Source organism: Melanerpes formicivorus, unplaced genomic scaffold (genome assembly GCF_026170545.1).
Source record: "Melanerpes formicivorus ecotype bairdi unplaced genomic scaffold, bMelFor1.0.p_v2 SCAF_18, whole genome shotgun sequence".
Taxonomy (NCBI): domain Eukaryota; kingdom Metazoa; phylum Chordata; class Aves; order Piciformes; family Picidae; genus Melanerpes; species Melanerpes formicivorus.
This window is the reverse complement of record NW_027142370.1, coordinates 6,379,204-6,405,335: the sequence shown is the minus strand read 5'-3', so window position 1 is coordinate 6,405,335 and position 26,132 is coordinate 6,379,204. Positions and strand designations below refer to the sequence as shown.

Here is a 26,132-nt window from a genome sequence, read left to right as displayed (position 1 = left end):
TGAAAAATACAGTCAAACTGGCAGCTTGCTCTTAAAATTCCCCCCGCCACTTTTATAAGTATCATTTGCTTGTGGCTTTTAACAGCTGTTCACACACGCCTAAGCTAGATGTGAACTTTTATTTCCCCCCCCCCAAACTAAATGGGAAGCTTTAAACAGCATCTGATTGGATTTTTTGTTGTTGTTGTTGTTTGTTTTTCATTAAAAGTGGAGGTTAAAAGGATCGTGGAAATGGATGATGCAGCTGTGCTGATGCTAGGGAAAAGAATTCCAGACCAAGAAGTGAGGTAGAGTAAACAGACAAAATAAGTTTCACAAAACTGTGTACCACAATGAAGTGATTTTATTAGCTAATGGGAAGCTAGCTCTATGCTTCTTCACCAATGCTCTCCAAAATGAGCCAAATTCTATTACATTATTAAAATACAGTTTATCTATGTTATTCCCCCAGAGCAATCCTAAAACTAATTCCAGAATGCAGTGGTTTCACAGGTTCCAATATTATTCCCAAATACATTAAAGAACTCAGAAAACTCAGACACACAGCTCAGAACTAGCTCGCTAATTTCAGGGGTTGGGTTCCCAAAACAATTTAATGTCCCTGCTCTGGCAGGGGGGCTGGACTAGATTATCTTTTGAGGTGACCTCCAGCCCCTAACATTCTGTGATCCCCTGCATTTAGATGTCTTCTTAGAATAATGAAATAGTTAGAATAAGATCTGTAATGGTACTGAGACACTGAAAAATAAAGACAGGCATTCCTAGACCTTTAAAGTACAAATGCAGCTACCGGGCAACTTAGGCACACATGAAAATCCCACCAGACAGGAGTGTGTATTTTTAGGAACCAGCATACTCACAAAAACTCTACCCTCTTGGTCTAATTACTTAATACACAGCACTAGATACTAAGTTCAAACAAACCAAAAACCTACAGAAAGGCAAGAGAAGAGAAATGCCATGTTTTACTTCTCCTCGTACACCTTAAGTACAAAAGCACAATATAATCATTCAAGATATCACTACATATTTAAAGGGTATTTTCTACTAAAACCCTTAGGAAAAACATAAAAAGTCTTTTTAAGGCAGAAAATACATAGGATTAAGAAGGAAATGCCATGTTAATCCACGTGGATTATAGAGCCTGTAGACTGTAACAGCTCCAAAAGAAATCTTTTGCAGTGGACTAGTACAGCTACTTATTTAATCCAAAAGACCTTAGTAGTTCATCCATCAAGCTTATTCAGTCAGAGAAGCTGCTAGCATTCTTACAAGATGTCCAATACACTAAACAAGTAAGCAAAGCAACCCACACTTCTCAAAATATAACCGTTTTCTATTAAAAAGAACAAAAACCTCATCCATATAGGGCTGATGAAGCACCACTCCCAGAAGACCTACTAAAAAGAAAGAAAATCAACAACATTAAGGGAATTCCCTTTGCACCAAGCACAAGAGACCAGGTGGAAAGAGGGGGAAAAAAATAGTACAAAAAAGTTCAAGAAGAGACAAAATTCAGCCTGGCCAGCAGAGCCAAAAAGGGGGAGGCAGGTGAAAAATGTTGTACTCATTTGTTTGCCTCCCTTGTCCACTAACACACGAGACTCAAGCATGAGGAATAAAGCATCCATAACAAATACAAACACCCGAGCTAGTCAGAACCAGAAATCCAGAATATTCTAGTCAGGTCCAATAAGAAACTCCACAACTTCAATCCTTGCCTAGGGTTCCTCTAGGACATAACTTAATACTGCCCTTGATGATATAAAGCTTTGACTTCTGTTGGGTTAGCTCCTTGCTGAATCCAAGGCAGTTTGACAAATGGCACTCAGGTCACAAGTGTAACGTTTGGGGCAAAAAGAATCACCCAAACTACCTCAAAAGTGGATACACACAATAAATAAGACCACAGAGATCCATCCATACTATAAAATACTCAAAAATGGATGTCATGAAAACAGAAAAATACCTTTTCCCCATATTTCTTTGACCAAAGCACAACAGAAATCCTCTTGCATTTGCCTACTGTCAGTCAGTATGACCCTAAATGTATGAGGTGCTAGCTCCTCAAAGGAGCATGTAAATTTTCCTGGCTTGAGGATTCTTAGCTGGAAGTGTTCTCCTCAGGTGAAATAACTATAGAAGCATGTGGTTCTATGACCTAACAAACAAAAGCATAACATTGTGAAACTAATCAAATGGAAAGAAAGCATAACCATTTTCATCAATAATGCAATACCATCTGCCCAGGACAAGGCAAGGGGGGTTACTGCCTTATCAGTGTTCTCTCTGCACATTGGTTTCCTAGCTCTGACTGTGTTGACTGACTTTTTCTCCTAAGGGCAGTAGGGCTTGTGATGTTAGTAGAGTCTGCACTGCACCTGAGGAAAAAGTGAAGGCCTTTCACAGTGATCTGTTCCAGTTCAGTCTGGTTCTAGACACAAAGCAAAGAGCTCAAGAGCAAAATACCATGTCCTATGCTGTGCAGATCAAGCCTGATAATAAAACAGGGCTTGTGGCTCAAATCTCCAAATCAAATCTCAGTCACACTGAAGTCAAAGCCAGAACAGTGCTGCTGATGGTGGAACTGGATGCTCAGTTTAAATTTGGGATTTTTCAGTTCCATCTCAAAGAAGATCAAGAATATTTGAAAGCTTAGCCTCACATATCTGTCAACTTGGGGAAAAAAAAATGGAGAGAACTACTCAGTGTAAACACTGCAAGTAATCATTCTATGATCATTTATTTCAAAATTGAGAGATGACAGGAGTGAACACGTGTTTTGGAGACTGCTAAAGAGCAAACCAGATGATTTTTAAGTGAGCTTCAATTTTAGAGCAAATATGTTCAAGACATTTTTGTGCCTGTTTTGTTCTCTAGTGACCTGCTTCCATTATTAGTTCATTGCCACGCTCCAAGTTTAAACATATGAAGGAAACATCAGTGTTCTTTCGCTGCTTTTGAAGCCAGTGAGCCCTCTTGGTACCAGTCAGGTTATGTTTATACCATGAGATTGTGACTTTGCTATAGTACTTACTATTTCATTAATAGTAATTACTCTTCCAAGTGTGTAAAGCAGACAGGCCCAGTTGCATAAGGCTCAAGGCAAGTTTTATGAACTGCAGAAAAGCATGATTAGTAGGGGGTGGGGGGGGAAACATGTTTCACACTTTTATTGTAAAGAACATGAGAATCTCACAGAAACTGCCAGAACAGATGTTCATAAATTGGGCCCTTAACCTGCAGCACTTTCCAGGTTTTAAGCTATATCCACTGGTCTGTAGAACATATTCCTCTCTTTTTAATATAATTCTCCTGTTTAGTTTTTTTAATAAATAAGTTTATGACTTCAGTAGTGTTGCCAGCTGTTCAATTTTGATTTACTGTCAGAGTCTGCTTTAATATATAGTGGCTTTTGTGGCTTACCCATATAGATTACATTTTAAGCTCCATGATATCACTATAAAGCAGCTGGAAAAAGTACTGGTTGTGCTCAGAAAGCAGCATTATTGCCCTAGTGATCAACCACTTAAGCATGCAACTACACCAGTAACTATTCTCTGAAAACCTTCTGAATACAGTACTCTCAAAGCCAAGCTGCAGAGCTTCCAGTGTAAAAGGAAGTCATCTTACTTTAAAAAGTCATCCCCAAAAAATTGTTAATTGGTAATTAGGGGATGCAGTAACTGGCAATAGAGATCTCTACAATGTTCTTTCTTTATGCTTTCATTACATTGTTTCCTTTACTTCTGTTTAGCTTGAGACAAGTCAAGAAATTAAAATCTTTCATATTAAGAACAACCAAACATAGATGCAAATTCAAACATCATTAAGTCCAGACTTTTCCAGTAATTGTTCCTGACTAACCTTCTAACACTATTGGTGTTTCACTTCCTATAGCACGACAAAAACTGAGTACACAACACAATAAGCAATGTCTAGGAAAACCCAGAACCTTTCTACAGCCTGAATTGGTATTCCACATTTTACAACTGCTTTATACAGTGCTTTCTAGAAAATTTCTTTACAGCATTGTCTACTGAATATTGCTGTGAAAGATCTGTCACCGCTCTTCACACAATCATTTTTAACACCACAGAAGGGCAACCTACCCATAAACACATTAATGTGCTGACAAGTATGCAAATATGTACATACAATGCATCCCCCACCATTCTCCTTCTGAAACCTGCATCCACACAGCTGATACTATACCACTAAGAGAAGCCGATTAGCACACTCATTTCTCTCTCCTTCACTGTATTTTGCTCCTAAAGGATCTGACAGCAAATTACTTTGAAACACAGTAACACAGACAGATCATTTCACAGTATTATCCTAACTCTAATATAAAAACTTCACATTTTCTGAAACAGTTTCTAGACATTGTTTCAGAATCTTATTTTCCACGCTACAAACTCATATTAATGGAGGTTATCCATTACAATTATTCCCCTATTAACAGAGGTTATCCTACAACCTCCAAAATGAGCTGAAATAATTACTGGTTACTAACAATTAAAAAAAATGTTAAATTTTTATGTTTAACTGAAATAAATAGAAAAAACTTAAAGGAAAACTTCTCTTCCCTGCTTTCTGCCTGTGCAGAGAAGTAAATATATTCAATTACTATATGCATTTCAGGGGAGTTGCAGTGTACACATAAGCAACATACAATTGCTAGTATCAGTCTGACTCAGACTGAAGCATCAGAAAAAGATGAGTTTACCAACTTATCTAGCATTTAAATAGGGAATAATGATACAATAGCACTTGCCTTTCCCCACTTTGAAATACTAATACTAGTATCCTATTCACACTTGAAATTTGGTTATCTTCTCTCATCGACTTCCTTCAATAATAACGTATGAGAATATATTTCCACAGCAGCTAATGGAGACATTCCTACACATCAATGTGCTGCAGTGATACAGAAATAAAAGCTTATTTCACTGTAATGATGCTTCCAGACTTCCCTCAAGTCAGGTGGTTACTTGCAGTTAATGATCTGTGACATACCACACAAGTAGTCCTAAAAAGACTTATTATCCACTGCATGTGCAACAATATTTGCTTTATGGATGGCTAAATGAATGAAGACATTCAATGTAACTGTAAAAGTAAAATCAAAAGAAAACTTACAAGTAACATGTTTTCTTTGAGTAAAAGAGCTGTGAACATTTTCCATTAATACTTAACCTTTTGCTGGAGCAGTGCAACCACATATAATGCTTGAATCCATAAAGCCCAAGAGCTGCTCAGGGTTAACACTGATTAACTGCCCCAAATCAAATGTTGGAACTTTTAAAACTTTCAGAGAGCTTCACTCCACTCACGAAATCAAATTGCATTTGTCATAGGGCAAAGATGGGAGCAGGACAACTTGCAAGAAAAAACAATAATTCTGTGCTGTAGGTAATTTTTTCAGTCCAATAAAATAGACATGAAACTGACTGGGGGTTAAAACTACATATTTTATGCTGCACTGACTTCTATTAATACACTAATAGAAAAGAATAGCAAATTAACTTAACATAAGCTACAATCCAACAGCACAATATCTCCCATGACTCTCAGACTGTGCAGACATTCACACATTTTCTGTTTATAATTTTTTTCATTTACTAGACTCAGCTTTTGTCCACCATATGTCCACCGTAGATTAACTATTCCCTTAGGTACAATTAAGGGCTTTCCATTTGTTGTAAGAAGACCTAAGTATGAAGGACGCAGCCAGAAAAAACATTTCTACCTAAACCAAAAACAGAAGCACATTCAGCCTGGACTATGGTTTATGCAGCATCTTTTTTATTAGATGTATGTCTACCCTGCTAAATAAACTACAGACAAAATCCGTGGAAACACTGAGAGATCTCTCAGCGTTTCATTTGTGTATTATTACAAAACCAGGATAAATATACTGCTCTAACCTTTGCATTTAAACAGTTTACTCCTATTTCCATTTTTCAATGACATCTTGAAAGATTTTTCTGAATTTAAGCATAACTTAGTGAATGAGAATATGTTACTCACTGGCACTTCTGTCGCGCTGCTGTTTGAGTTCCAGCTACACTAACAATATTTTCCCAGCTCCTTGAACTTCATCTTAGTTCTTGGTCGGTCTTAGCAGGCAAAACTTAACATGTGCAAATACAAACCTGAAGTGCAGCTTCAAGACTTTAAGTACAGGAAAAAGAAACCAGGTTATTCATAGTCACTAAAATAAAAAGGCATAAGAACTGTCTATCAGTGGGTCTAAGCCATGATTATCCTCACTTTCCTGTTAAAGCACCATATGGTCTGACTGAGAAAACATTCATTTCAGTAAGCAGTTGGTACAGGATCTAACCTGTCCTGGTTCAAATTAACCCAAATTCATTGATTTCCATAGAATTACACCTGTTTGACTCAGGTGTTCAAACCTAGCTCAGAAAAAAAATCTCAAACCCAGACAAGTGGAATAACAGTAATATAGCCTCTGTGTGCAAGATGTATTTATTGTTCATCCCTGTACAGAATCCTGTACTGCAATGGAATATAAATCAAAAAGCAAGCACAGTACTAACTAATCACATCTGTGCTGAACATCAGAAACTGGTCTTAGGGCAGAAAATTATGATAATTATTATTATCTTTTGAGCAGCACAACAGAGATTTCCCCTTTCCATTTTTTTTGGTTATTACTGTGGCACAGGCCACTTGGCTTTTGAGAGCCACCATCAAAACCTATCCTATATACATGCTCCTGGAATAGCTGCAGCACCGCAAGAAAGTCCAGAAGCCTAAAAACCTGCCTTTAACCAGCTGCTGTGTACGCTGTGACTTCTCATCCAAGAGATCATTTTATCAAGGGTTCTGAAAGAAGGCTCTAGATATAACATGGGCTGATTTGCAACCTGATGCAACAGATATTATCACAGTAGATTACATGAAGATTTGGGCAAGAACAGAGCACTACACCCAGATCCCGTGAGCTGTCCTGCCAGGTGTTTTCCCGGCCAGTGGAATATGTCTGAGTAAATACCACACTACAGCAAGAAATGTTCCTTCTTTTCTCTATGTTATTTTCTGTGAGCTCAGATGCTTTCTAAAGAATGACACTTATTTATGTATCTCTGTGGGGCATACACCATGGTGCAGTAGACTTGCCCACTAGGCAATTTAACAGGCATAATTAAATAGATCACTTCAGCAGTGATGGTAGCCAGCATCATTAATATCAAGGCAAGCATGACTTAGGATGAAAATGTCACAAGATAGATGCCTTCTCAGACACTCAAAACCATGTATGTTCCTAGGGTGCTCCCATCCCTAAACTAATACAGAGCACATTTACACACTGGGTTAGAAATAGATTATTATGGTGAATAAATGATCATTTCACCTGTGATTTTTCCCTTTCATTAATGTTTCTTATTTTTTTATTTAATTACTGGACCATGGAAACAAACAAATCCATAAGACTGCAGTTTTTATTAATCTTAGGAGTTTGTGGAGACAAGCACCCTATACATATTTTAAAACAGTGTAGCATTCTACATTTATTCAAATGAGTTGGTAAATTGACCGTAGCACAGGACAAGGATTTCGTTTTAAGGGAGTCTCTACATGTAAGCAGTTTACCCTCCAATCCCAGGAGCATGTGCGAGGCATACAGGAACTTTAGTATAATCAGGCAAGATTCAGAACAACAGGGGTCTTTGCATCTGCTGCTCAACACTTGATTGCAGGTGAAGGGCCTAACAAGTGCAAGCCCACAGGAAACAAGAACAGAAAATGGATGGAAAAGGTTGGGAGGGATAAGAGAATGAATGCATAGTTCGGAATTTTAATAAGCCAGAATCTCAAAATGAGCATTAATGAAGAAACTCTCACAGTACATCAGGGGAGACTAAGCATACAAAGCAGTAACAGTCCAAAACCAGACTGGATATGTCCTGTTAGCAGCCAGATTCACATTAGTACACAGTACACCAAACGTTCATTCATATCTGGGCTGGAAAATGTTTCTTTCTGTGCTCAGATAAGACAGGTAAAAACAACTTAGGTTGTATGTAAATCCAAGTTAAAGGGTACACTAAAACGTAACCTTTAAACATCACAATGTAACAGCATACCACTTCCTGTTCAGAGATAGCACTCCAAGATCAATTAATCATGGCTAAGAAGAACAAATGGTCAACATTCTTAATTAGGGTTGATGCATTCTCCTCTGTGCCCTTATCTGTCATGACCACTGTTTAAAAATCTGAGTTATTAGTCTTTATTGAGGAGTGGATCTGGTTAATATCTCTAAGAATAGAAATCATTCCTCCTTCCACTACACACTGGTACCTGATAATTCCCACCCACTATGTAAGCCAAAGATAACCACCACCCTAAGACCATCTTGGTGGCTATAAATCAAAGTGAGTGTAGCTCCCATGCAACCTGGGTTAATTTTTGTTTACAATATATCCACTGAAAATGTGGGCATGACACTTGAGGAGACTGCTTATAGATAAGTGCAGAGGGAAATATATAAAGTAGTCAAGGCTGAAAGGAAAGACAGACATCAGTCACACACCCAAACCTCTCTAATTCACACTATCAGCCAGGAGATCCATTGTGATTACTGAACTTTGTCAATACCAAATTTAAGCAAAGATCCTAATTGCACAAATCCTGGTAACTATAGTTTCATTTATGCTGCACAACATGTCAAAGCATTTGATAGCAACATATCTATACAAGTTTTAAGTTATTGCATTGAAACTCAATAACATTTGTTAATCCTAACAATAAGGTTCACTCCCTTATTTCTGCTGCAAACTAAGGGATCTCAGCAACAAAGAAAAACACACTTCAAATATCCTTCATATCAAATGAGATTAAAATATAGCAATGTAAGTTACAAGGAAAGCTAAATTTAAGATTCAGTGCCACCTGTACATTTTAGGATTATCATGGTATTATGGGTTACAGTTAACAAGAAAGAAAAAGTCTTCACTAAATTTTACAAGTCCTTTTGTTGTTTACCAAACATTTATTTGTTGTTGTTTTGGCACTGTGTATGGGTTTCTTATCACTTACTGAGTAAACAAGTTGAGCTGCTCTGAATAGTGATTCCACCTGAAGAACCTGTTAGTACTGAAAGCTTTATCCTCTCATAATATGCAAGAGTCAACACCACGATTCTATATGAACATAAACACTTACCTTGTCTACAATAGAAGCCTGACTACAGTTACCTCTAACAGGCCATTAAAGCACTGAGGTGGAAGCCCTCCTAGATATTCTTCTATTATAGACCTCTAACAGGCCATTAAAGCACTGAGGTGGAAGCCCTCCTACATATCCTTCTATTATAGAACTCAAAGGCAGTACACTTCTAACAGCTTAATTTTTATCATGCTGAAATGAAAATAAAGCAAAAAAAACTACCTGTGGAAACAGCATCCCCTCTATGCTCAAGAGTGTGCAACAACAAACATCCTCAGGGATCACATAAAAGCAATGGTTTCCTTTACATCAAACTTCTGAAGGAAAACAAGGTATGCTGTTTTCATAACATGAAAGCTCCTCCACTAGTCAGTGTCAGCCTTTTAGGACAACTCATCTACAAACCCATGTTCTATTTGCAGATGCTCCCAAGGAAATATCTGGATGCTATATAATTCTAGGCATATATACAAGAAAAGTAGATATGCTTTAGGCATGTAACAGAAACAAAACTCCTTCAAATGGAAACCAGTGTCTGATTTTCTACCAGCAAAAGAACTCTATTTATCCTACACTGCAGTGCATCTGACTGGAAATATTTCTTAAGATTTGCAAAACTCCGGCTAGGAAGTCCAAATTGGGGGGAAAATATAAATCAGTGAAAAATAGTTTTCATTTTAATTTCAACAGAATCTGTACTATTGACTCTGGTCTGCTGGAACACAACACTGCCTATGTTATACTTTCAGAAGTGCTATTTATATATTGTAACTCTAAGAGCTTCTCTGTTTTCTTCCAAGCAAATAAGTGGTCTTTCATAATTAATATCATTAAATGTTACAGCACCACAGTCTCTCTGTTGTTTTCACATGCTGTTAAACAATACTGACCTGCTGGAGCAGCTCCTTTTTTTTTTCAGGTTTGCTCAGGATATGGACATGAACACAAATTACTTGGAAAATAAAGTTGTTAAATATTTTTACAATGATTGGAAAAAAAAAATATCTAACTGCTTTCACCACTTTGTTTGTAGCATCCCTTTATGTTGCTTTAATCATCTTCAATAGAATAAGGGTGACAGAGCCAATATCAAGAACTCAGCTATGCTAATAAGGAGGCTTCTACAAGATTTCACAGCTGGAAATTGGGGGATTTGGAGTCCAGCTAATCAGGAAATTAACCACATGGTGGTTAAAGTGGCATATTTTGGTGGCCAGTAGCAAACCATTGTATCACACTTAGATAAGCAAAAAGAAGACAGGTTTAAAAAAAAATCCCCAAACAATAGGAAATTAATAACCTCATGCAAAAAAGAAACCATAAGTTACTCTTAAGTATTATGCCTAGTGTGCAGTGTAGTTATTTGATATAATATATAGCAATAATTTAGCAATCTCCTAGCATACAGTATCATGAAATAAACCAGTTATTAGATATAGGAACACTTCCTAGTCCTCCATTCTAGTTGCACACCATGATTAGATCCTGAAGCCCTATCAAATCAAACATGGGTGAGAGAGATCTCTCTACTTCTCTTCTGCTCTCCAAGTAATGAAAACACAGGCTGCAGGCTAGGTAAGGCCCACAGCAACAGGTTGCTGTAATCAAACTGCCAGAACCAGAATCCTGAGGTACACCCAAATAGTATCATAGTATCATTCAGGGTTGGAAGGGACCACAAGGATCATGTAGTTCCAACCCCCCTGCCATGGGCAGGGACACCCCACACTAGATCAGGCTGGCCAGAGCCTCATCCAGCCTGCTCTTAAACACCCCCAGGGTCATTGGAACATACAAGACAGTTTCTAGTTTCCTTTCACTACAGCTACATGCCCTGGTGCCATTGTTTCAACAGCAAGCAACATCCAGAGTATTTCAATCAATATTTAAGTATGAACAACTTACTTTTATTTCCAACCAAGGCCACAAGTGGCTGTGTTTCTGATTCTTCATTCACTTTTTTTACCACATTATGCCAGTCTTCTAAATTTTCAAAGCTCTGGCTGTTGGTAATATCATAAACCAAGAGAACACCCTAAATAAAAAGATACATTTAAAATGTTACAGGTTGCAAAAATGTTTTAGCATAGTAACATTTGCATCAGTCTAGGTTATCATCATCATAAAATAGAGGATTAACAAATAATGGCATTGTATCTTTTGAGGAATAAAGGAATTCTGAGGTTTTGAAATAAGCATTTTATTGGAGTATATCTCCTGCATTCCATGTGCTCCAAATTCAGATGCTAACAGAACTACAAGGGCAGGGGAAAAAAATGGCAATTGAGTAAAGAGCACCGTTAGTTACATTAGAAATAGTCCAAACTGCATATGGTTTATGAAAAACCCAGAAAGGACTTCACACTTGCATCTCAGTTAACTTCTGTCTACTTTTGTACCTGCCCAAATGCCTGCACATGTATATATTGGTCTTTCATAATATAAGCCTTGCTCTAGGAAGAACATATTGATGTTATTAAATGCTCAGTGGTAAAGAAAAAACTCAAGCTGCAGAACAGGTATTGTAAAAGCTAAAAAAAACCAACCCAGACATAAGGCTGAAAGTTGTAAATGGCAAAGAGCACACGGAATGCTGCTTTCACCAGCAGCCAAGTTCTCCCAGCAGCTTGCAGAAAAGCAGACCAGACTATCTAAACCATCTTCAGTACTGAAAAGCCTCAACAGAGCTAGATGTAAGATAAAGTTAATAGAACCTGAGTGTTTAAGGCTGTCCAGCTCTAAGTAATTCTTTATCAAAATGATACTCTGCCACAAGTCCTCTAGCCAAGTGCAGCCTACCTATCCTGTGGAAGAAAGGAAACAGTGGATATGGTGTGAGAGAATTCATTAAACAAAGCTCACAACTACCTCACCAAACCTCCTTTCAGTCCCCTTCTCCATGACTGAAGCATTACCTCCAAAGGACATCCTTTTCTTCACCACTCTTTAGGAATCTTGCCACAGTTTGCTATACTTACACAACAAAGATAGCAGGTCTGACATCTTACAGATGCAAAGAAAGGCAGCATAGCATCCACCTCATATAGAACCCCTCTTGCTCTGTTTCTGCCGTAACAGTACTCCATGAGCAACTTAGTATGGTACAGATAATTAATGAAGGACTCATCATAACTCCATAGCTAAAATTTATTTCACCTTAACATAGAAATCCCCTCAATGCTTTCATAAAAATCCTTCATATTTTCCACAAACTCACAGTATACAGAGTACAGAACCTGCAGATAATCTAAAAGCTGTTGTTTCCCTGTTACACACAAGGAATGAAAGTAGAAAACTAACATTACCCTTTTTACACAAAAGTAAAGCATTTCCCTGCCATGAAAAGGGTTTGAAACACATGGCAGACAACATGCCAAGAACAGCACGTTAATTCTCTAGTCTCCAGCAACGTGGCAAATAGTCCCTGCTTGCATAACTGCACTCGAGCAAGAGAGACATTTTGCCTATATTCATGCATATGTGAGTGCCTTTTGTTTTGGAATTACAGAGTATTTTCAAAAATAGGTCACTGGAAACTGAGAATGCTGCAGAAATGATTTGCTGGTCTCTGGAGAAGGTAGAGTCTGCAGTACCCTTATTCTATTAACAAGGTAAGTTAGGAAAGATGCCAGCTTTTAAAGATACTTTAAGCTGGATACAGGGGGTAAGGGTAGCAATTACAGGTAGGAGATGGAAGCAGTTTTGAAATGTTTACCACATGAAGGGCAACAGTGCTATTACACAGCAGAACTGCTGTTATAGATGTGTTATAACCAGGCAATATAATCACACTAGACAATGTACACTAAAAAGGTGTCAAGCTTTGCACAATAAAAAGCAAGCTACAGAAAGCACTAATTAAAGCCATATGTTTTCTTCTTCAGATTTATCCTCAGCTGCCCTCTTCTTATGACTGACTTTAGTATGAAGGAACTGAATTAAGTTTCAAGCTTTCATTAATATTCATGAAATATATCCTAACTTTTTTCTAGTCACAGAATATTAATTTTAGCAAAGAGTAACTTCATTATGGTATCTTCTACATCTGCAGAAATGCTGGGTTTTACAAGTGAAAATAGTTTACAGCCTACATACATTTAACCACTGTTGTCATTGCTCATACTGAGGATATGGTCACTCAAACACACGTGACTGTATCATAGTATCATAGTATCATTCAGGGTTGGAAGGGACCACAAGGATCATCTAGTTCCAACCCCCCTGCCATGGGCAGGGACACTCCACACTAGATCAGGCTGGCCAGAGTCTCATCCAGCCTGGGCTTAAACACCTCCAGGGACGGGGCCTCGACCACCTCCCTGGACAACCCATTCCAGGGTTTCACCACTCTCATGGTGAAGAACTTCCTCCTCACATCTAGCCTGAATCTCCCCACCTCCAGCTTCATTCCATTCCCCCTAGTCCTATCACTACCTGAGACTGAATGAGTTACTGTCTATCAGTTCAGCTGTGGTGACTGACTATGCAATTACTCTTAGTCTCTCTCAATTCTGAGGTATAACAACACTGACAGAAATCTGGTTACTAGCATCTTTTATTCCAAAAGTTCAAATAACTCTTTGTTCTTTTGACCCATCAGTGAAATTCAGCTACCAAGAGGGGATGCAGCAACTATATTGTTCTGGGTAAGCAACATCAGAGGGGAAACAGGTAGGGGAAAAAGCAACTGCTTCAAGACAGCAAGAGAATAGCAATTTGTGCAACTGTGCAAACATCAAGTAGGTTCTCATCCTCATATCTGACACTCTTATTTTAAAAGCTGGTACAAGGAGCCAAGGAACTTAGTGGGAAAAAAATAGCACCCTAATAGTAACTTAACCAAAAGATCTACCCTAGAGAATTGATTCAGATCTCATTCAAAGAGATGAGACCTTACCTCCAGTGGTAAGGTTTGCAGCAAAGTATAGGTGGATGATCTACTTGTTCCCCCTGGTACTCTGATCAAATTGCAACCAAGATCAAGTGAACTGCAGACTACAGATAACCTTTCCAGTTGCTGTAAATTCAAAATTTCAACCTCCAGCTCATAGGTCATAGACCTCCAGGTCATAGTAAGTAGGTGAACCATACATTTGGATTTCTGAATGAGATTTGTCTCTCATTCTTAATCGTGCAGTTCAGTGTTCGGTTAGCTTTTACTGTTGCAAGTGTGCTTTGCTGACTCTCATTCAATTGTTTTGGGGTTTTGTTTGTGTTTTTTCCAGTAGGACCCCTATCTCCTTTTCTTCAAAGCCATGTCACAGAATGACTAAGGCTGGAAGGAACCTCTAGAGGTTATTTGGTCCAATACATCTGTTTCAGCGGTGTCCCCTATACCCAGCTGCACAGGACCGTATCCAAATGGCTTTTGAGTATCTCAGAGAATGGAGACTCTGCAGCCTCTCTGGGCAACCTGTGTCAGTGCTTGGTCACTCTCAGAGTGGAAAAGAGTTTCCTCATATTGAGGTAGAGCCTCCTGTGGTCCTGTGCCCATTGCCTCTAGTCCTGTCACTGGGCACCACTAATAATAGCCAGGCTCCATCTCCTTTACACCCTCCCTTCAGGTATTTATGCACACTAATAAAATCCTCCTGAGACTTCCCTTCTCGAGGCTGAACAGTCCCAGCTTTCCCAGCCTTTGCTCATGCAGGAGAGATGCTCATAGCCCCTTGCTAGATGCTCTCCAGCTGATCCCCGGCCTGCAAAAGTTTATTCTGTCGCAGGTGCAGGACCTTCCATTCGTCTTCAGCAAACTTCACAAAGTTTCTGTTGCTCCATTTCTCCAGCAGCTCACAGTCTCTCTCAGTAGCACTCCTACTCTCCAGCATATTCATCATTCCTCCCCAACTTGGTGTAATTTGCCAACTTACAAACATTTTGCTCCATTGTTCAAAGAATTCATAAAAGATATCACCATAAAACCAACCCTTAAGGAAAACAGTTTATATCCAGGCACCAGTGAGACACTGAACTATGGATCATCTCTCTTTGAATCCAGCTGTCCATGCACTTTTTCAGTCACTTTATGGCCGATCCATGCAGCCAAGTTGTCTATATTTTGTCTGCAATAATATAATGGAAGATGCTGTCAAAGGCCTTGCTGAAGTCAAGGTAAATGACATTCACTGCTCTCCTCTCCACTGAACCAACCATCTAACCACAGAACACAGTCAGGTTGGTTGGGCACAATTTACCCTTGCTAATTCCATGCTAGCTCTTCCCAGTTATTTCCTTGCTGCTTTGCTGTCCATTGACAGGAATTTTTTATCTATACTTAAAAGAATTTTTCTTTCTAAATACTCCTACTTGCTGTAGTTTATCACTCTTCTACTGCAAAGCTACAGATATTCAACATGAAACAAGCTTCTGCCCAGAGAGAAGCTGAGAGCAGTGCCTGTCAGAATTATTCCTGGTGTTACATCAAGAGATGAAAATAAATAGTTTTATGTGTCTTTAGCAGGCACTGTTAACAAAGCTAATGGAAAAGTATGTTACAAGTCAGCTTTGATAAGAAGCCTATTACAGATATTGGCAATACATGCAAGGATGGGAGAGAGAACAGCCCTTCATTCAATAGAAAAAAAATTAGGGTTACAATGAGCATTGGGAGAGGACTAAAGGAGACAAGATTTATGTAGAGTTTTTTTTGTTAAGGTGCTCAGAATGACTAAAACCCAAACTTTCTTGACTTTAGGCTTACCCATATCAATTTTTTCTCAAGTTTGGGGCACTGGTATTAACTTTTTGACCTGCTATTGCTGATAAGAAACTCCTAAGTTTATCACCAAATTCAGTATAGGAGATGTTAATAGCCTTTTATTTCCTTCACCGAGTTCACTTTGGGCATATGGCAACAATTTGTGATTCATCAAATTCCTTTTTGTCATGGAAGCTACTTTCTCCTGCTGCTTGGTAGAACTTTAACAAGGCAGCAAATGGCTTTTATATAAAAGATGATAAAAATAAGAAAATGCAGCAAAACAGATGGAACAGTTAAAAACATTTAGACACTTGATTAATGTGACAAAATGTTAAATTGGTAAATTCACTTTTATCCTATAAAATAGTAACTCTTCATCTCCTTAATTAGCCATTCCCATGCTGCACTTCCTAGCACAATGTTTCCATCCAGTGTGAGTTTTAGGAGTCCATATTCCTACCACTTAAAAGTACTGGGGGGAAAATAGATGCATTTGTTTTCTTTGGGGGTAAATATTATATAGAAAAACATTTTATGCATGTTGTTCTTGTTACCAACTCCAAATTCAAGAGCAGAGTACAGTTTAGGCTCACTCGTGAAGAATTCTGGCATACAGTACATCTTCCTAAATCATCTCATAGCTCAAGATACTGTTATAATATTTACCTCTTACTTAATCCTACCATTCACTTTAAGTTGCTAAGTTAATCTCAAGATAAAATTAATTTCCACTGGATAGAAGTTCTACAAAAATATTTAGCTACCTGGTTGCCTCCTTTTGTTTGCCCTCTTATAACCCCAGTTGAATGAATGAGTTTAATAGTGTAGGATTGCCCTTAATTTCCTCCTTCTACTTTTTCCCCCCCAGGACGCATCTGTTCTAAAAGCAGCCACTATATGTACCATGTGGCTATCTGAATAGCCTGTACCATTTACTGTGATTGCTTAAGACACAAAGAATGGAAGCATACATCTGTTCTTGAGTTAGTTAGATATAAATCTGCACTTTTGCTTTGCTTTTTAAGCATCTCTAAAAACTTAAACCATTTTCCAAAATTAAACTTGGTGTATTAATAAAATGGAATAGAATTAACCAGGTTGGACAAGACTTTTGAGATCATGAAGTCCAACCTATCACTCAACACCATCTAATCAACTAAACCATGGCACCAAGCACCCCAACCAGTCTCTTCCTAAACACCTCCAGAGATGGTGGCTCCACCACCTCCCCAGGCAGCACATTCCAACAGCCCATTCCAATGGCCAATATCAAATAAGTTTAGCTTAAGCAGAGATTCAACTTTTTTGAGATCTACAAGACCACCTGTAAGAAATGTACAATTTTAGGAACAAAGCATCAGTGAATTCTAGATAATTGTTACTGATAACAATGATCATCATTTGTACCATACCTGAGCTCCATAAATATATTTATCCAGCATTTTGCCTCCTATTGTTTGTCCCCCCACGTCCCACACTTGAAGAGTAACATTTGCATTTCCTGCAACAGAACAAGACACAGGTATTGCATAACCTGGAAAATCTAAAATGCATATTACATTTCAAGACATATTATAATGACAGGTAACAGAGCTCTAGTATTAAAAGAGCAACAGCTTTTTACAAGTATAAAAATAAATAGGCACTACATTTCAACACAGAGATGATTGTATCATTTAGGGGGGAGGGGAAAAAAATCACCTGTGCTCAGCTAAGTCATTAAATGCAATTAAATACTAACATATTAAATATGTGCTCAGATGCATCCTGGGGGAGAAAGGATGTTAGGATTATTCTGACTGTGGAAAAACTGTGAAAAGTTTGCTTGGCAAATACTGAATCAACAGTTATGATAGTGTCACATGCCATTTTCTGCAATGAGTTTGAAAGATTCTCTTTTTTTCCCCCCATAGATTTAAGATGAACACACAAACTGGAGAAGGACAACAAAACCAAATCGTGAACAGTGAGACAGTTCTAGAAATAACTTTAACGTACCAATAAAAATAACTGATAAGGCCCCATAAAAATAACATGTAACAAGAAAACACTAGCATTTTGTTACAGAAAACACAAGTGCAGAGTGAAAATAACTGAGGCAATGCAATGCAGGCATCTAGGCTGTTTCTGGTATGAACTGAAGCCAACAAGCTGACACGGCAGTGGTCCTGCAGAAGTAAACTTGATGTATTAGATAACCTTAAATTGCTGCAGAGTCAAAATGGAACTAAAACCACACAACTGCCCACTTTTTGCATTAGTAATTTAAAAAAATGTTCTTTTAACAGCAGAATCCTGTTTACTGAACTGCATCTACAACCTTCTTGTAAGTATTTGCTTGTAGCTCTTAAGAATCTCTACCAGCACACGCTCTAACAGATACACTGCCCGGACAGCACAATCTCCACCATGGTTGCATCCAGACTACACAAGATACTGCATCAATAAATATACTGAAACTTATTTGCCTCAGAAAAAAAACAATATTTTGACCAAACTGCATGAAGGGAATTTGTCAACTGTTGAACACTAAGTCACACTGTTCAAAATTACTCAAAGAATTCACTATTTGTATTAAACTACATTGTTTCACTGTGTAAAACATTTACCTTTTTCACTGCAAAACTGCACTGGTTACTCAAACAACTAGAGACAAACAGAGCTTTTATTTTAAAACAGCCAAAAAGATAGGAAAACAGTACTTTATTTGACAAGCTAAAATGCATTTCTAATGTGGCCTAATGTAAACTCCTACCTAATTCTCGAAATCAGTAATTCTAACTCCTGAATTCTTTACCTACATTTAGAGAAGAAAAAAAAAATGCAAACACTGCAGCATCTGTATTCATCAATTCTCCTACTAAATAAGAGAAATTGAAGCTTTTTTCCCCCCAGTGTATCACATACAATCATTTCTGTGCAGCAATATGAATTAACATTTGAAGTAAACAGCAGCTCTGTCAACCCAGAACCAATCAAGAAATTAGAAAAATCTGCTACTCAAGCACTGCTTGCCATTCCAGTAGCAAGACATTTTAACTCGCTCCCTCTCTTCCTTCCCCTCTCACTCCCCTCCCCATCACCAGTTCAGCTCTCCTATAAAGCACAGAAACCTATATACACCTCAACTCACACACAGGCATAGACAAAAATCAGAATGACAACCCATGGAGGCATGCTTCTTCCCATGAACACCTTTAAGGAATGTTACTATTTTAATGATGATAAATTAGGAAAATAGAAGTACAGGCTTTGTTGATGCTCTGGTGCTATTTCCATCTACATTCTGCCTTCATTACAAAATAAACCAGAAGAAAGCAAAACATGAATGGAGCAGTGGTTGATCACTTTCCAAATTTTCTCCTCAACAAGAGCATTTAGAATCCCAGTAATGTACTAATAGCTTCTGTATGCTTAACAGCTGGAAAAAAAACCCTGCAAAACACAAGTTCTCAGCATGCACACTGCACGATTTGTGTACACATTCCACTTGCAAGTATGCTGTTAAATATTATGCACACTGGTATTTTTAGAGGCATGAGCAGGACAATAATAAAAATTATTCCGTTGATTTTATGGAGAAATAAGCACTGAAATTTGGTACTTTATCACTCACCAGACAGTAAAAGAAGTACAGTGAAATGGCCAAATGAAAATAGTGAATGCAGGAATAGACTGAAAAGGTTATTTTGTTTCACTTAAGAAAATATATAAACATAATCAAGAAATTATTGGCAATATAATTTTAACAAAATAAGTTCAAGAACTGTATATATTTTCTTGGGACTTCAGGTTACAGCTGAAATGCTTCATTTCTGCATTTGCTTCCCTTCTATTTTGCCTTGTGGAGGGTGAGAACTACAAAACTTGCATCAACTTTCTCAGGTCTCACTACAGCTTTTCATAATGACACACACTTTTCCTGATTCCTAAAGCCAGAAGAAAATCACATTTCATGAAATACTTTCATACTTAGAAACTGAGCAAGCACAAATCAAGCACCTAACTGCTCAGAGACAAGCTTCTACCAGCAACTATTCTTTTTCAACCATTTCTTTGCATTTTCCATGCAACGTGCTGCAACTGGCATCTAAATAGTTTCTTTGCCGTCGTGAAGCGAAACATCTTGAATGCTCAAACTGTATTTTTATGAGTGCCGAGGGACCCTAAATTTTAGTGGTCTATTAAATGCCAGCAATTTCATGCTGCCTTGCATAAAACAGCATTCACATATTAGAGCACTGCAATTCCATAGCTGCATTATGCTTCTCTCACACAACCCAAATACAAGTTGCATATTTCATTTATGAAGAAAAATAATCTATTTCTCTCAACACAGAGGTACTTTCTCAATGGCTATAGTTTAAAGTTCCTTTTCATTGTTGCATGCTACACTATCCACATGGACAGTGAGCACACTCCAGTAGAGATAATGAACCCCACGAATTTAGGCAGCATTCTTTTTATTTGAATTCAGTGCTCTATTTAAAGATGGGAGTTGCAAATGCATAACCCTTTGTCATCTGGCAAGAATGTGCTAACAACATTGTCTCTAATAATCTAATTAACTTTGCTGTAAAAAGCACCACACTAAGCTTATCTAGCATACATTACTTTGGAGAATCTGTTATACCTGCCCAGCCTTCCAGTGTTAGTTTCATTCTCTTACCTGGCAGCATTATGCTTTTCAGGAAGAAGTCCAGTCCTATGGTTTGCTTGTACTGTTTTCCAAACGTTTCTTGGGCAAAACGTGTGGCTAAGGATGTCTAAAACAGAACAAATTAAGTTGTCGTTTTGAACAGCAAAAGACTTGATGTTAAAACATAAGTATGAAATACAGTTAAGCACTTCTTAAATCAGTGCATGCTGACAGTTTTCATGGATTTGGATTGCCAAGCATTCCAGCCAACTCCAACACAGTAAGAAGTGGTGGCAAAGGCTGCTAATTTATGCATAAAGAAAGAGGCAAGGCACGGGTTTCCATTGTATTTCAATGGTACCATGATGATCAGATCACAAAACATTACACAGATCTGCATGAGGTATCATGAGCATGCTCAAGCTGACACAAATCTGAGTGACACTCCCCATACCTAAAGAGTATTTAGTATTTTTAAAAAGCATTCCTTTCCAAAAGAAAGGTCTTTCCTTGGTACAGAACACCACGACCCCAGACCAGCTTCCTGAGAGGGAACAGAGATCTGCACTGTGTGGAGTTTCACAGGGGCTCCAGAGTGGGGCAGGATTCAAGGTTTCAGGATCAGGAATGGCATGAAGTCTCAGGCAGGAAGTGTACTTTCTTGTATACAGGTAAAACTAAACCCATGTTAAGGATGTACATTTGCAGAATTATTCCTTTGAGCAGAACTTTGGAAACACTAACTTTTATTTTGTGGATTTATGAAATTACATTGATACACTGTTGACCTAAATAATCAGCTTTCACTACATACTGCTGAAAGGATACACAGCCTGAAGTGATGCATGTATACTCTTTCAGTAACAATCCAAGTTGCCATTAATTTCTTTTTTTAGTCAATAAAAGAAAAATGGCAGCAAATACTTAAAAAATATAATGTTAAAAGAAAGGGGAGGAGAGGTGCAACTAAAAGAACACAGAAGTTTGTATTGGGGAAGAAACATAAATACTGTATTAAAAATTAATGTCACAGAGATAAGACACATCCCACATCAAGTTACTGGCATACACTTCCAAAGCTCTTGGCATCTGAATATATAAACACAAAGTAACTGCAGAAAGAAAAATAATCTAAATAGGAGTTTACATGTAGAAGAGGGAAAAAAAGCCTAACAGCCTCACAAAACTCTTACACTGCATGAGAACACTCCAGATAGGCAAGAAGAAATTTTTTTTGCCAGCCTTCTGCTCTTCAAGACCCAAAGAGATGAGTCACATCGATTGTTATTAGAAACTGTGGTTAAAGGCACATTTAGTTAAAGATGCAATGGCAAAATAATGCTAATAGTTCTGAGAAATGAGAATAGAGAATTTCCATTAATAGCACTGTTTGAACAGATCTGAGTGTCACGACTAACATTAAATGTAGGCACGAAGGAAAAGGAACTTACTCTTTCTGCATGAAAACGTGATCAGCAGAACTCAAGTATTAAAGCCCTATATCAATAGGCAAGCATTCAACTATTAAATTACCTATGAAGTAAATAGCACAAGATTACTGTTTGCTTGCTCTAGATCACATTTGTATTCCTATCTCTGTTGCATATACAAAATAAATTACATTTTGGTATCAGAAGATATGTTTAGGAAGTATTCCAAAAAATCAATTAAAGACTGCAGCAACATTTTCATTTACTTCAATGAACTCAAGTCCCAAGAGGAGTATAAATAGATAAATAGATGGGAGGGAAAAAAGCAAGTAAACTTGAAATAGCATGAGTACACATATTTATGTCACTGAGGAAAGGGTGAGACCAGAGAACATGAATCGTGAGAAGATTCTTCTGCCTACAGCTATGCAACATTACTAACAACACACACAAAATTCAATACAGATTTAGACAGAAGTACTGAAAAAGTCAGTAGAACTGATTCTTTTAATGACAATAATTAGCATGTCAAGACTACAAAGATATTATTTTTAAGCAGCCCTTTTTATTCTGCCCTTAATGACGTAAGAATACAAATGTTGCAGGAATACACCATGGAGTCTACTCCTTAAAATTTTCCTCTTCTGAAAGTAACCAGCACCCAGAGTACAGATTAAAGTATCATATGACTCTATCACAGCATTCTATGTTCTCCAACACACTAATTTAGATCCCCATTAAATAAGCAACCCCTCCCTTCTTGTTTTAAGGACTCAGTAAATATTAGCTTTATCACTCAGTGACACTCGGTATTCCCCAAGGGCTTCTAGGGGTGTTAGTAAAAATAAATAACATGCATTCAATTAACAGCCAACCAATAAGAGCAGCAAGTAATCAACAGCATGGCAAAGTTTTCTTTGACAGGTTTCCCCTCCTGTGCTCTCAAATGCACAGGAATTTATAGCAGAAAATTAGTGACTAACTCCTTTTTCATTTTTTTTCCTAATAAATGTTAGTGTTGGATGAAGAGACTAGAGTTCTCTAGTCACAGAACAAGCATTTATCCACAAAATACTAAGAGCAACAGTTCAAACTTCTCTACAACAGCAAACAAAGAAGTTACATCAATAAACATTCAAGTACCCCTACAATGCAAATATCGCCTTCCATCCTAAAATTGTCTTCTGCCATGCTGCAGACTCCTTCATTTTCATCACCCATTGTTAAGAGGAGAAGGAAAAAGTAGGCTGTTTCTGCTACCATACTGTAGTCCCAACTACAACAGATGGCAGAAAGAGAGAATTCTGGCTGGTTTGCTCCTCTCATACACCTATTTTTCAGGACCTCCCTTCCCATTAATAGCTCCAAGATTTACTCCCAGAGGCCCAAAACCTTTTTCAATAGTAGCAAATCCAAGCAGTTCCAGCTCAAATCAGCATTATATGGACGTGGCTCTTGGTGCCATGGTCTAGTCATGAGGTCTGTGGTGACAGGTTGGACTCAATGATCTTTGAGGTCTCTTCCAACCTTGGTGATACTGTGATATACTTTGATACTGTCATGAGTTGAGTGGAATCTGCTGACGACATTCAATGCCAGGCTGTTGTCAAGCCAGCTGCAAAATGAAAGCGCTGACTGGAGCAAAGTATCATGGGGCTTGAAGTTCAGATTGCAACATGAGCAGCTTCCTGTCTGGGTTGCCACTTCCAGTTTCCAGATTTGGGGTGCTGGCCTTTTCTGCTGGGCTGGCTAAACATGCTTGGGTAGGGGGAATCATTTTATCACCGGCTTCTGCTGCTGCTTTTGCATTTCACTGCAGTCATCAAAATCAAAACCCCAACTGCAATTAACAAGTGTTACTTATTTTCATCTCACATTGTCCCCACTTCTGATTTCCTGTCAGATTATTTTCCTAGTTTGGTTAGGAAGAAGATAATAGAGAATGACAATCTTGCTTTCCTCAACTTTTCTTTACAACAATTTATCAGTTCCTTAACATCTTCATTTTACTCTAATACTTTTTCAGATTCCACTTTGCCTCATTCCTGTAATTTCTTCTACCTCTTCAGAGTATGCTTACCCTTAACATTCTAAGCATCCAGTTGTTCATTCAACCACCACAAAACTAATGAACAGAAGCACATGGACAGGATCATTCATAGCTAGTGGAAACACAAACATTACCCTTAACTTGAACTGACACTGACTTGTTTTTAAACTGCCACCAGCCCTTGCACAGAACCCAAATCACATTGCTTCTAAACAATGAGAAAGGAAAAAGAAAGCAAGCTCACACCTTCAGCCAGCTGACTCAGACTCTTTTTCTCTTACTCCTGGAAAACTGATGGACAGCACCAGATGACCAAGAGAGAGGAAGTATAATTTTTTTTTCCCCCCTTTGTGTGTTTTTTGTTTTGGGGTATTTTTTGGCAGGAAAGAGACCCGTGAAAAGAAGCCAGGTGTGAATACCTCACACAAAACACAAAATGTAGTATTTTGAAGATATAGTTCATAATTTCCTATGCCCCTCCTGTCTGATAATTCTAGCAATAGAGGAAGCGGGGGGAGAAAAGAAAGAGTCTTGCACAGTATTTGAAAGGCTAAGTATATGTATGTGCAAAGACCAGCTGTGAACCAGATGTGAGGCAGGCTGTTGAGAGTTGAAAACATATAGACATACACATTTCAACAAGTAAGCGGAACGAGTAGCCCACAAAGGAGAGGAACCTCAACAAATTTAGTCTTCTGAGATGCTTGAAATAGCACTAGGTACATTTTATCCTTCCATTCCATGACACAACCACTTCTTTATTTTTAGAAGATTTTACAATAAATCTATTATTGCAAGAGTTTGCTGCTGGGCCATCAGGATAGCTGGAAGAAGCCTCTATTACAGCATCATCTAGGGGGGACAGGAGGAAAAGCAGCCCACCATAGCATAGCTACTGCTCGTGCAAAATAAACTGCACTTGAAGCACTGGGCTCCTAGAGCCAGCAGGAGATTCAGTGAGTGGCAGCTCCCATGTGAGAGGTAGGAATCAGCAGGAATATACATCAAAACTCAAGAATGCTTGAAAATCCGTATTTGGCAAGAGGTCTTGCCACAAGGTACTGAACGGTAGCAGTTTGAATGGAAAACTCCTGGGGAATGCTAGCAGTGAAACAGCACTTCAGCTGTCAATCCTGTGCATTTATTAACCTCTCATCACATAGTCACTTGGAATTGCCCATTTACTGACTCAGGTGAATACAATACCACTTCAGCCTGGGTTTTGAATCACTGGAGACCAAAAAGAAATGTTTTATTTCTTCATAGAGCTCTGCATAAGTAAGTGAGCAAAACCATGCAGGTATTTTCACTAAGACACTTATTTCTGTCAATGGAAGCCAGTGCCTTTAAACGACCTCTCAGAATATTTTCACTTTTCCTATGAACTGTGAAGCAGGCAGACTTTCTGCCTCCCTGTGTTTTCAAAAGTTAATGGCAGAGGAAAAGCAATGTTCTTCAAATACACAATAAAATTACCACTTTCAAGTGTATCTCACAAGAGGATTCAGGCTACATATGGTAATGGACACATTCACATGTGCATAATGAAGATCAGTAACTATTTTAATGGATAAGAAAGCATCCTCTTCTTTGTATTCTTTGGTCTCCATCAACGTTTCTCTTTTAAAAAGACAAGTATAACTTGCCTATCAACAAACTTGTGCAATAATAATTACTCTGATTATAGATGGGGGGGGGGGGGGGGGGAATTCAAAGTCACAAGCAAAACCTAAATTGACACCAGAAGTGTCATTCCAAACTCTGAAACAGTAGCTCAAATAGATTGAATCTGTTCTATCTTCATGAAGAGGTTATTAGCTCGGAAGCTGAAATGAACAGAACCTGCAGACCCAGCTAAACAATCTTTCCTGGTCATTGTTTCGGAGGGAACCGAAACACATCAGTCCCCACCCCGGCCCGTCCAGGGCACTGGCAAGCACCGCGAACAGGTTCGGGCTACTCCAGCCGAGCCATTCGCTACCCAGTGCGCGGTCTGCAGCCCACGGGCACCAACGGGAAACTCCACACTAGACAGCACCACAGTAATTACGTTATTAGCCGCTCCTTTTATTAAAGCTCAAGAGAACTGGATTAAAGTCGTACACGTCTGTT

The 26,132-nt window shown here is 38.3% G+C and overlaps 1 protein-coding gene across 3 annotated transcripts in view; it reads right to left on the bottom strand.

The window, feature by feature from the left end:
* The window catches only part of RAB28 (RAB28, member RAS oncogene family), a 56,862-nt gene that overhangs the window by 30,067 nt on the left and 663 nt on the right, over positions 1-26,132 (bottom strand). For all 3 annotated transcript variants that reach the window (XM_068149466.1, XM_068149465.1, XM_068149464.1), the window contains exons 2-4: positions 20,571-20,667; positions 17,314-17,402; positions 11,107-11,236 (exon numbers count right to left, since the gene is read on the bottom strand). In XM_068149466.1, coding sequence (XP_068005567.1) covers positions 11,107-11,236; positions 17,314-17,402; positions 20,571-20,667 — 316 coding nt within the window. The remainder of the gene's footprint in view (positions 1-11,106; positions 11,237-17,313; positions 17,403-20,570; positions 20,668-26,132) is intronic.